The 12791-nt window shown below is 38.1% G+C and overlaps 1 protein-coding gene across 3 annotated transcripts in view; it reads left to right on the top strand.

The window, feature by feature from the left end:
- Positions 1 to 12791, top strand: part of PITPNM3 (PITPNM family member 3) — a 53112-nt gene that overhangs the window by 9267 nt on the left and 31054 nt on the right. For 2 of the 3 annotated variants that reach the window (XM_088066157.1, XM_088066155.1), the window contains exon 3: positions 5029 to 5136. The exons of the other annotated variant lie outside the window; for it this stretch is intronic. In XM_088066157.1, coding sequence (XP_087922283.1) covers positions 5029 to 5136 — 108 coding nt within the window. The remainder of the gene's footprint in view (positions 1 to 5028; positions 5137 to 12791) is intronic. 3 annotated transcript variants of the gene reach the window in all.

Here is a 12791-nt window from a genome sequence, read left to right as displayed (position 1 = left end):
CCCAGCTCCTTCCCAGCTCAGACGGTGTATGAGGTTACAATGGCTCTTGTTTACAGTTCCTTATGAAGGCCATGAGTGTCCATGATGGCCAACTTCTAAGACTAATGTCTTAGGTTTTCCACTCTATCAAAACTTAAACTGGAGGGACTGGGAGCTCTGCTTGTTCAAGGAGCAGTATTTGAATGCTTGTGGATTTCATCTCAGGATATTCTGACTTGGAAGGGACCCACAAGGAGCACTGAGTCCAGCTCCTAAGTGAATAGCCCATATGGGGATCAAACCTGTGACTATGGCACTGTGCTCTAACTAGCTGAGATAACTCAGCAGCACTCCCTACGTCTTCTTTGAGGCCTTGAATCTTGACATGCTTGGTAACATGTCAAGTTTTGTTCTGAAGTGCGAGAAGAATCTGTAGGTTGTGTGCATACACCATCTCCCACCTCCAGTGGGAGATTGCGGCTCTGGTTTTGGTTCTGTTTGCAGGAACCAAAACTTATGCTTTTCTGACACATTTCACGTGGTTTTTCTGAAAGAGCTTCCCTTAAATACTTTTTAATACTTTTTAATACTTTTAAGTTTTTATGTCAGAAGTAGTCTATGTAGTCTGAAATGCTTGTAATGACAGTTGCTATCAGTTTTATAATGGTTACTTGAAATAAAAAGTCACTGCTATGTAAAGATAATGAACAACATCTGTTACTGAGTTGCTAATCCCCTAATAACAGACTTTTAGTGCCAGATAATAATACGTGATAAATTGCTTCTGTGGATAAAAATTAAATGTGCATGGGAGGCATCTAAGCATGAAGAGGATCAAAGATGGTGATCTCTTTCCACTGGGTATTCAGTGAGAATAGGATACCCAAATTATTTAAGCTGCATTTAAATCTTAAGCTTTAGTGAGTGGAAGAGTTGGAAACAAAAAATAAATATACCCTATGCTGATTTTCCTCCACACTGCCTTTGGGCTTTACAGTGTTCTGTTGTGTGCTTAAAATAGCTGTATTGTTGATTTCAGCAATGTTTCCAAATTCTGTGTGAAGCTGCGGTTGTAACTTTGAGCACCAAATCATACTTCAAAATTTTTCTCCAAAAAAGAACTTAAACAATGATTTTTCAGATGTTCTAGATGGCATAGTTCTCTTTGATGTGACTAGATTCTGTCTTTGGGAGTATGATCACTTACTGTGATTGATGGAATATTCTTTTGAATCATCAAGATCTGTTGTTGAGTAATGCTTTGAAGGTCAGTTTGATGCTTGCATTTTTGGAGTTGATGAGGCATGCGTTGTACACTGAGAACAAGAAAAGCAGTTGGAATTTGCTGGACATATTTCATATTGTGTTGACACAAGTATTTCCTAGTTTAGATTACATGGTAGTTAGCTTGCAAAAATGCTCTTCAAATCAAGTTTTGTTTAGTTAGATTTTCATTTCATCTTATCCTGTCACTGGTCTCCAGAGAGATGTCAGCACCTCCCTCTCCATAGGCCACCTTGAGGAAGTTACAGGCTGCAATGAGGTCACTCCTCAGTCTTCACTTTCCAAACTGAACAAACCATGGGACCTCAGTCATTCCTCATAAATCTTGGTCTTGAGGCCTTTCATCATCTTGGTTGTCCTCCTCTGGATGCTCTCAAATAGCTTAACATCTTTCTTGTATTATGGCACCCAAAACTAGGCACAGGACTTGATGTGAGGCTGTGCCAGAGCAGAGCAGGACAGTCACCTTCCTTCAGCTGGCTAGGGTGCTGTGCCTGACGCACCCCAGGACACTGTTGGCCCTTTTGGTTGCCAGGATGCACGTTGACTCATATTCAATTCACCATCAACCTAAACCATCAGATCTCTTTCCCCAGGGCTTCTCTTCAGCCCCTTCTCCCACAGTTTGTAGGTCTAACCAACATTACCCCATCCTGGGTGCAGAATCCAGCACTCATGCATGTTAAATTTCGTATGGCTGGTGATTGCCCAGCTCTGTGGTCCATTTAGATCTCTCTGCAAGGCATCACTACCCTTGAGGCAGTCCATAGGTCCTCCTAATTTAGTATCATGTCTGCTTTCTCCCAAACAGCCTTTGAGAAATAAGTGTTTAAATGTTCACACAGAAGAAAAAATACTAGCAAAAGAGGCAGAAAGCATTTCTACAATCAGAAGCTCTCTTGGTGATAAGGGAGCTTATGTCTTTGGTAGAGGAAAACATATGTGTGGGCTGAAGCAATTGGCATTATCAGTAGATTAAATTTAGCACCAAAGAAATGAGGAATTTGTCTGTGCTGTAGTGAGGGAAACCTGTCTAGGATAGAGACACTGGCTTTCATCTCCTAAAGATGAGGTAACTTGATACCCTTTTTCTCTCTCCAGCATAATATTTTCTGCAGTGTTTCTTATCTGTATTTCTCCCCCATTCTCTTTTTCTTATACAGAGTGCATCACGAATATTTGATATTCTTGCAACTGCACAGTGCTGCTGGACTTGAGTACTATGGGGTTTCTTCATGGGAGAATCTGGAAGCTATCCCACATCTACCCATGTGTAATTTGTACTTCATAGACAGGCTGAAGTAGGAAACAGTGGGCACAGCAGTCAGCACCATTAAAACATAACATTAGTGAGCTGCTTTTGTATTCTGAAAAGCAGCTGGGGTGAAATCTCAGTTTCACAAACAAAGAAGTTTCTGGCTGGCAGCCTTGTAAACAGACAATCAAGCACCTGTGTTTGAGATGAAGCAGATGTACATGTTTTGACTGTTGATTCATCCTGTCATGGCTAACTACTTAATTTAGTGAAATCCATAGGAAAGAGAGATGTAATATTTTAATGTTTTATATTGCCTGGTTTTCCTTTGTTTCTTGCTTTCCATATGACATGCCATAAGTTAGGCAGGAATTTTACAGTGTCAACATATAAAATGATATTTGATGCAGGAAACTACCTTATAATTTAACTGCAACATACCTCTGAACACAGAAGATGAAAATTACAGCTGAATACATCATCACAAAATTGTCAGAATATGAAATTCCATGGTTGACTAACATTTTTTCTCAGATTTGAAAAATATCTCAGAGAAGCCTGCACATTCCAATTTGGCCATTTTATCAGACTTCCACAGCAGTTATAACCATCTCCCCACACACCTGCCCCAAAGCCTTTAAGCTGAAAAAAAAATCTTCCATAAGACAGCCCTGGAGGCACATTTCCCTCATTTGTTTTCAGTTCTTTTCACTGGTCTTTGTGGCTGCTACACAAACCTGCCAGTGTTCAGGGCCATCAGCTGTGCTGCTGCTGCTTGGTCTTCCAATGCAAACACTGGACTTTGCTCAAGAAGAACAAAGAAGGAAAACAAAATCTGCAGTAGAGAACCATTATCTCCCATTTTTATCTGTGGATAAAATGTTACACCTGTCAGCAGACACTCACCACTGCTAGGCCTTAAGGAGGTCTTGAGGGCTGTGTTTGTTCGACACTGCTGCTAATTTGAACACTTTTCCATCAGTATTTGTGCAGTTGCACTGAGGGGCTGGTGTGAACTTCAGGGGAGCAAGAAACTTCTAGTTACTTCAGAAAGTTGGCAGGAGGAACAGCAGTAAGGACTAAGCACAAAACATCACTGAAAATACTCATCATACTCAGATGGATATCAAAAACCACTTGTTAAGGGGGAGAGGGAAGAGACCAAAACCACTATGTCTCCTTCCCTTCCTCCTTATAGAACTTCAAATAAATCAGCATCTGAGAGAAAGTGACAAAAACGTGAACAAAATGCTGTGCTAAGTGGTTGATTCTCTTTGCCTCAGGGAGCAGCTGAGATTGCATCAGGTCTCAGGGGGCTTTGCTTGATCCAGCTTCTCTGATAAATCTGATAAATTACCTTTATCAATATTTGTTTGTAAAAGGTATGACTTTGGAGGAGATAAGATATGGTGGTGACTGTGAAATGATTTATACAGTCCTTTATACATATCCATCTTTCTTCTTCTCCAGTACCAAGATCTCTAAATAAGAGAGGTACGTATGAACGAACATGAAAGAACATAAATTTTAAAATCATTTAGAGGCCTACTGCAAGGTAGGTATTTGAAAATTATTATTTTAGCCAGAAATGTCCTGGCTAAATTATTCTGTGTTTACTTTCAGAGTCATTCTCTCTATGAAAGGCAGTAAGAAAGGACATAATTTGGCCCATTCTCTGAATCTGTCTTAACAAGTAAATAACTGTTATTACTTATTTTACTTACTTTTTTCCTGTGTGCTCGCCCTAGGTACTAAGACCATTCTGAGTTGTATCCAGCCAGGCTGAAGTGCTTTGAGTAAATTTATTCAGAAAGGATTAATGCACCCTTCTTGCCAAATAGCTGTGATATTGAAGGAAAATATTTTCCTACAGCTTCTAGGCCTGTTTGGTTTTGGGTTTGTTTTTCACAAGAGAGTTAATATCTGTCTACAGGTTGTGTTTTGTCCTTTCAGTTTTTCCTACCCCACTTCTGGATGGGATCTCAATAAAAGATGTTTCCCAGTGCTGTAGGCTTGGTTACTTTCCATTATGTCTCTGTGTCCCTAGATGAAAATGTAAAGCTTTATGTAGCACAGGTGGCCTTGATAAAAGGGTTATCAAGGACTTCTTGAAAAGTCTTGAACTGGTCTGTGTCTACGCTTCCCTCTACTTTTTAAATGTTCTTCAAATAAAAAAAAATTATAGAAAAAAACCCCAAAACCAACCAACCACTCTAACACTCAAAGTGATTATTATAAACTTTTTTTCATGGTGACTGCTCAAGAGAGAAAAGATTCAGACAGTCCTCTCTTTTCTGTGTTTTTCCTGCACGTAATCCATAAAGCATATAGGATCCACGTAAAGCATATGAGTAGGCAGGAAGCTTTCCTGGACAGTCCTGCACAATCTCTTATCTGTTCCCATTGGAGGCTCTAATGAGTGTTTATTTCTCTCTTGATTACTAGTTCTCACCCTGTCTTTTTTCTCTTGTTTGTCACAGCAATTTATTCTATTCTTCTTCCTCTTACAGAAGAGATGGTGGAAGGAAAAAATGCTATTCTCATAGGCATGAGCCAGTGGAACTCAAATGACCTTGTTGAGCAGATAGAAACAATTGGGAAGCTTGAAGAAAATCAAGGTAATGCTTAGCCTGTATGACATAATTCCTAAGAGTTAACAAGAACATCTGACTAGTGAAGAAATTACTTTTTATATACTATATAAATACTCTACAGGAGTAATGTAATTTTACAGCATCCCATAGTTAAAAGATTTACATAGATATGTAAGTAGCATTTTATTGCTGAGAAATGAAATGCAGTGATCTCTTTCAGAGAAAAATTTGGCAGACCAGGTAATACAAATTTACTGGCTTCAGTGGGAAGTCAGTGTTGGACTCAGCTGAACACCTATGAAATAGATTATAAGACTAAAGCTTATTTTTTCTTGTATTCAACATGTGAGAGGCTTCTTGTCATCACCAGGTTATTTTGCTCCTTAAAGTCAATGAATCCTTATGTGGAATTTCTGTGAGGACACATACTTTCTGGTGTATTTGGGGCCATTTTTATGTAAATATGTATATAACTATGTACCACTGGAAGGAGTGGGAAGTGGGCACTGATCCACCACTAAGGATTTGGGACTTAGGATAAAGGCCTAAGCAGTGTTATTGTTGCTTTGGCTTCTAAATTGCCTAGTTGTTTGAAAATTAAATTACCTTGTTGACTTCAGGGAGAGAGAAAGACCTAACTTGCTCCTCCATCCATGATATGGGGCTCAGGCATAATGAGCTTGTTAATTATTCTAGTTTTAAAAATAATTTAATATACTTGTCCATTTTAGGAATTTTCTTTATGGATTTTCTACATGTAGTGGATCCTGAAATTTTGTTGACAGGTTTATTTAAGTAAAAAGGTATATATAAAAGTAATACTTATCTGAGTATGCCAAACCATCATATTCACAAACCTCTTGAGTACGTACCATGAGAATTTTTTATTTTTATAGTACTTAACTGACAGGTAGACACAGTACACACAGTGTATTTACAGTTGTTAAATAGGTAAATAGAGAAAAAAAAGTCAGTTTTGCATTTGCTTTTAAAATGATGTCAAGGCCTCGTTTACATTGTTTACTAACTTATTCAGAGATTCAGTGGCAATTTTTAAGATAAACTATAGATGTTATACCCATTGTAAATATGGCATTTTCTATGCTACAAAGTATCAAGAAAGAGGAATACATTATTGTGTCAATTATGAGTTAGTCTTTTAAATAACTAGCCAAGAACCATTTATCCTCAAATTCTTGCAGAAATTTCTCTACTTCTTCCACTTCTAGCAAAGATTTAGAATGGGGCTTTTTTTCATTGTAGCACCTTTGTATGAGTATGGGTTTGTTTAGCTGTTTTCTTACACAGTGCCCTTTGTATTGGATACTAAGGAAAGAGTTCTAAGAAACTGCTTTTAAGGGTTTCTGCTGTTCAGAAACAAGGTTGATAATGGGATGGAGTTTTTTGCATTATGCAGTTGAATAACTTCCACAGAGAATGTGAAGACCCATGGTTACGTGGAAGATATGTGCAGAAACAAAGGAAGCAGTCCTCTGAGTTATACTCCATCCTTCTTCATACAAAGGGTTTCTAATTTCATTTAAGCTAGTTCTCTGTGATGTTTTGCAAAAGAAAGAATTTTTATCTGTTCTTTTCCTTTCTTCATTTCTGTTCACACACACCTATTAGAAACTTTAGAAGCAGCATACCTGACTCAAAACAGCCAATGAATTGATCTATGATAAGATGTATCTGCATTCTGATACTGTGTCACTTGTGCTGCCAGTGTACTGTTGGGGTCACAGTTCATTGTGTTGAGCTTGACTGTTCTTAACAGAGATGTCAAGCAAGGACTGAAGTTGTTGAGAACTGTGCTAGCACAAGTCTGAGCCAATATTGCATGTACTCTATCTCATTAAGCCAGAATGTGATTTCACTGTTTCAGCAGTGCAAAAGAAAGCGGAGTTCTGTCTGTAAAGCACACTGACAGAAATCTTTGGTGCACCCTTGCTAAATACAGAAAACAGCACAAACAGCAATCAATTTCTTGTAGAACAAAGGCATTTTCAAACATCATAGTTAGGCATTTAAATTCACTCCTGGTGCAAAGTATTCTATCCATTACATTGAGGGAAACTGCATGTACTCACCACTAGGAACAAATTCAGCCTAGTGGTTTACAGTCCTCCAGCTGTCTTGAGATCATATCCTTACTTAAAATATATATTGTTAGTGTTTCTAAGTTTGAAGTTATTGTTGGTTTGGTTTTTTTTTTCTTTTGTATAGTGCAGTGAAGGTAAGTTGAGGTAAGGTGAAGAAGATTTTTCATGTACTTTGAATAAATGCTTTATGTTGCATTACTTGAGGTTTTTTTTTATGGTGGGAAATGAGGTTTTTATACATGTTAACTTGCAAACCAGGCAAATACTTGTTACAGAAAAAAATGTCATTCAATTCAAGCTAGTAATTGACATGTAAGCTTAAACCTGTCAGCATTTCAAAGGATGAAATCCTGAGGAAAAAATGCTGGAGTATGCATTATCCATGAAGTCAAGACATGTTTGTTTGAGACCAAACCTGCATAAGACTTCAAATAAGATCATGTGAATACTAGGGGTGTCCTCTCTCCCTCAATTGCTATCTCTTGGTATATTGACCTTTCGTAAATGTGGGCTTGAGAGCTGGAAAATATAAGAGCTTAACATACCATTTCTTTTTTCTTTTCTCTCACACATACAAATTAAAATATAAGAGAATCCAGAAACATCTCAAATGAACGAAGAACCACAAAGCTCCATAGGGAGATGATAAATGCTTGCCAGTGCAGTTGGAGTTTATCTGTATTGTTATGATTCAATCTCCATATACAGCCAGCAGACTCTTCAGCTCTTCAGCCTTCATTTAGTCACATCTTTCCCCCACCTTGCCTCAGTTAATTTTATTTTTCTAAAGAGTAAAAGAAACATGAAGCTTCCAAGGAATGGGCAATGCAGCTCAATGCCAGGATACCTGGCCTTTGCCAGCTGACCATGGACATCAGACCTTTTTTTTCATCAGATCTAATAAAATGTACAAGCTTGGAAGTTTTTCTTCTATTGAGCTTCTGGTTTTTATGTGACTGCTTGGTTTTCTGGCTGTCCTCAGTGAATAAACAACTTTGCTGGACAGCTCTGATTCTTGGCCATTTTGCCAGAAAGTGATAGGACAGGTTATATTTAATTACAGTTGCTGAATATCCCAGAACAAAGTTTGCAAAGCCAAGATCTCAGAATTTAGCAAATGCCAAGCTTGAGATCTTAATGTGATCGTCATCAATTTCCTTTGTCTATTTCCCTGACACACTGGTTTTAATTACTTAGTAGCGTGATAGGAACAGATTGTATATGTCAGGTTTGTCTACTGTCCTTGACATGGGTAGAAAGAGAGCTTTTGTCTTTAGCAATGGTGAAAGACATCTTGGAGGAAAGTTTGGCAGTGAAGAGAAAGTGCTTGAACATCTTTCTTGTCCCTGGATAGCTTTTTCCTACAAAAGCTTCCCTTAGAAATTTAGAGAGATGTGAAGATGATCTTTGGGAACAAAGATGGATGTATGGATGTATGGTTGTAGGAGGGTTGAAATGGTTGGTTTAGATTATGTATTATAATCACAGTAGCAAGATATTTGCAGTAATGTGAGTTTGTGGTGTCGTTGTGGCAAAATAGGTAATTGGCATGTTTTTGTTTGGTTATTTCTTTTAAGGAAAAGAAATATGCATCTTTGTAATATGTGACAGAATTAGATAACATCTGAAACTTGGTGTGTACAGTCTCTGATTTTTTTTGACTGGGCATTCTTGCACAACTCGTGGTTCTCAGGAGCACATAATTTCTGCCTTTCACCAGAAAGTGTAATTAAGTATAGAGTGATTTGGGTTGGAAGGGATCTTCCATCTCATTCCAAGTTCCTCCCATGGGCAGGGACACTTTCCACTATGCCAGGCTGCTCCAAGCCCCATCCAGCCTTGGACACTTTCCAGGGGCAGCCCAGCTTCTCTGGGCACGCTGTGCCAGTGCTTCAGCACCATCAGAGGCATTAATTTCTTCCTAATATCCAAACTAAACCTACTCTCAGTTTAAAGCTGTTCTCTCTTGTCCTACCATTGAATACCCAGTGGCCTGCTATAAAGAAAAATCAACCAGGCTATTATCTAAGGTCACAAGTCCTGCCAGAAGTGGGCTTCTTTCCCTAGGCCACAATATTTGCCACAGGGTTTCCTCCAGCTTCCAATAAAGGATGGAGATTCTCCTTGACCCTCTTTTTATGGCTAACCTATTTGTAAAAAGTGTTTTATGTTGTCTTTAGTAGTTTGCAGTAGTTTTAAGACTAAGTTTTAGTTGGGCTTTAGCCCTTCTGGTTTTCTCCCTCTGTAACGTCACAGCAACCATGTAGTCCTCCCCAGCTGCTTGCCCCTTCTTTCAAAGGTGATACGCTCTCTTTTTCCCGAGTTCAAGCCAAAGCTCTCTGATCAATCAGGTATCTTTCTTGCCAGCTCAGCCTGCATTTTCCAAAATGTAAATGTTACAGATGCTCACGCATGCACACACAAAAAAAGTGAAACAGGCAAAGCCCCAATGAATCTTGACTGTTTCTTTGTTTTAAAACTTAATTTGTTTAAAAAAAAAAAGAGGCCGTATTTGGTATTTTTGTAGAAAATAAACAAGCAAGCGAACGAATAACAATGTAATTTCTGTAATAAAGCTTGCCAGAGATGATGACTATCTATTTAATACACCCTAATTAATTTTAAGAGGCATTAGTCAATTTTTTCAGCAACATGCTACTATTTTACTCTGCAAGTCCAGTTAATTGAATTAAAATGCTTCAAATTAGGATGAATTCTCAGGTATATTGACAAAATGCGATTTAATTTTTAGTTGTTTAAAACATAACTGACTGTAAAATGCCTGTGAAATTCACTTTTCCTGTGCTTCATATGCTACACATACAGACTGATGGATTGCTTTACTGATTACCAGCAAAATATTTGGACATGATCAGCTTTCACAACTGGAAATTTTCATATCAGGTGAGTGAAAGGCCTTTCTTGGTCCCATTGCACAAGACCAGGTCACACAGATATTTTCATCTTTTAACAAATTGATTGTCTTTCTGGAAAATAGTGCTGACAGAGACATTGCTTTCTTTCTGGGAGTAATTTGAATTGCTGATTTAGGTCAAACTTACTCTTCATATCCACCCCAATACAAGACAGTGGTTTGCAGCTGGGAGATGCTACTGTCATTCATCATTCTTCAGGTTGATGTTTTTGCAGAAGGAGAAAGACCTTGTAGTCTTTCTTCTTCTGAAATAACATTAATCCCAGTTTAAGTCAATAATAAAGACTGTACAGTGTTTAAACATGTACATATGGTGCTTGGTGAGGAGCAAAGCAGAGCCTGCAGCTCCCTGTGCAATGGTTAAATGCAGTTTTGGCAAGGAGTGATGCTAAGGTGGTAATAGTCAGCCCTGAGTTCACTGCAAAGTATGACAGAAATGCAGCTGTAAGTTTGATCCTTAAGGTCAATTTTTTCAGGCAAGATTGGATTTTTTTCTCTTGTTCTTCTTCCTTTTACAATTTGTATATTTTTATAATTTCTTTGTATAATAATGGGAAAATTATATATTTATTTCTCACTTGATTCTTTGCTGTGTATGAATTCAGCATAATTCTATGTTGGTCTTGTTTTGTTGAATTTTGCAATTCTAATGTTTAGAAAAAGTGAATTAGTAGGTCAAGGCTGTTAAAAGAAGATATTTCAGATATACTAAATTTGGGGTGAATTAGTACTCTTCATTTTAATGGGAGTGATTAATTTTTTGCATTTCACGGTTTAGACATTTTGTTAAGTGACTTGTCAGCTGAGATGTGGATAGTAACCCATAGTGTCTACAGTTATGAGTTATGTTGAGTTGGATCCATTAAACTTCCACAGGAAACCAGTATTTCTGTACAAGACTGGTGCAGACTGTGGTGTCTTTAGTGAGTTCATCTGGTCTCATATTTCATTGGCTCACTCACTCAGTCCCCTTTGTAACACCTGCCATGCATCTCAGAAGTTCTCCAGCATTTATACAATAGTCAAAACACTCAAAATAACACAAAAATCTTTACACACGAGAACCATTCATGACTGCTATAGTGAGTTTTACCTTGTACTAGTGTTTCTCCCTCTGTCTCTCCCCTGAGGGCTGCCTTGCCTAATTTTGTCCACAATGTTCTGTGTAAACAAACTGCTCTCTTCCTTCCCTCCAGCAGCATGTGATCTAACCCCGCTTGTCATGCCCTCCTGGAGTCACATAATTAATTAAGCAGTGTTTTTACATAGCTGACTGTAATGTTTATGCTGCTATTAAATTTATTGCAATAGCATCTGCTGCTGACTATTAATATTAAGAGTGGTAAACATAAAATTTGGCTTAGTGAACAGTAGAAGGGAAGGATGGAAACTACAATAGTAATCAGCATTCCAAAACACATCAGATTGCTCATATAAAGAACAGATTTTACGTCTAGCTGCAGATTTTATAGAGAAACAGTGGGTTGGATTTCTGCAAATCACCACTGTTGGCAGTTTATAGTAGGGCAGGTTACAAGCATTGTGCAACAGCAGTCATTTAATTTTGTGATGCTTTATGTTCTATAATACAGCTCAGAAAATGCATGCAAAATGGAGGAAGCCTAATCTACCTGCTAAGATATTTTTTAGCTGGGAGCTGAGTCTTGCTGCACAGAGCATTGCTTTCCTTGAAGTCTCTCCCTTTTCATTTTTTAATCTGTATTGAGATCCGGTCCACATGCTGAGATCAGCATGTGTTCTTGCATCATTTTCATGGGCCTGGACTTTCCCTGGCTGCCATTCCTATGGAGAGGATCATACCATCTGTAGGTATATTGCCTCCTTTCCCTCTGTTTTCCCAAGTTTGACATATCTATGCTTACAGTAGTGTTACATTTGCTGCAGCATTTTAAAAAATACTTAACAATACTTAACTTCTCTTCAGAAGTTAATTTTCACAGGATTCTTGCTGAGGTGAAGGTCATGTTCCAAAGAGGAGCATCAGTGTTGTTTGTTCCAGTGGTATGGTTATGTTCTTACACAACTTCAGATTATTAGAACACAGAAAGTCATATATACCATAAAGCTTGCTGGCACCTTTTTTGGTCAGTAGTGCAAGGTTGGATGTGTGAGGGAATAAAGAAGATAACAATTCCCCTGGTATCGCCTTGTGCTGAGGTGCATTACTCTGTTCTGCTGTGCTATCCCCTAATGCTAAACCCATTATTGATGTAATCCCAGGTGAGAATAAAACAAGAGTTAAGAATTGTACAAAATGTACTCTGTCCTCTCAGGAGCACAGCTATGTGGCTGTGTAATGGCTACAAATCTAGGCTACAGTCTACAAATATGTGTCATGGCTATGTAGCATGACACTGAAGGTAGCTTTGTGAATCTTCTTTTTACCTGCAGCTGCTTTCTCTGAAGAACAGATATAGTTATTTCTACTGGTGTTACCAATCTTTTGTGGGAAAACAAGGTGGCTTCTATTCTGGTTTCAACACTGCCCAAAAACACCTTCCTGATTTTTTCTTACTTTATTTTTTTAGTAGCATGCAAATAAGAGTAATTGCAGATCATCCTTCAGTTCTGGGACAGAGAAGTGGCATTTTATTTAGAATATGTTAAATTTACTGTGTGAT

The sequence above is a fragment of the Pseudopodoces humilis genome, chromosome 23, assembly GCF_049639895.1.
Source record: "Pseudopodoces humilis isolate 2021_Gansu_Grassland_sample_001 chromosome 23, ASM4963989v1, whole genome shotgun sequence".
NCBI lineage: Eukaryota > Metazoa > Chordata > Aves > Passeriformes > Paridae > Pseudopodoces > Pseudopodoces humilis.
Note: the sequence above shows the minus strand (reverse complement) of the source record. Positions and strands in the feature narration are given on the sequence as shown.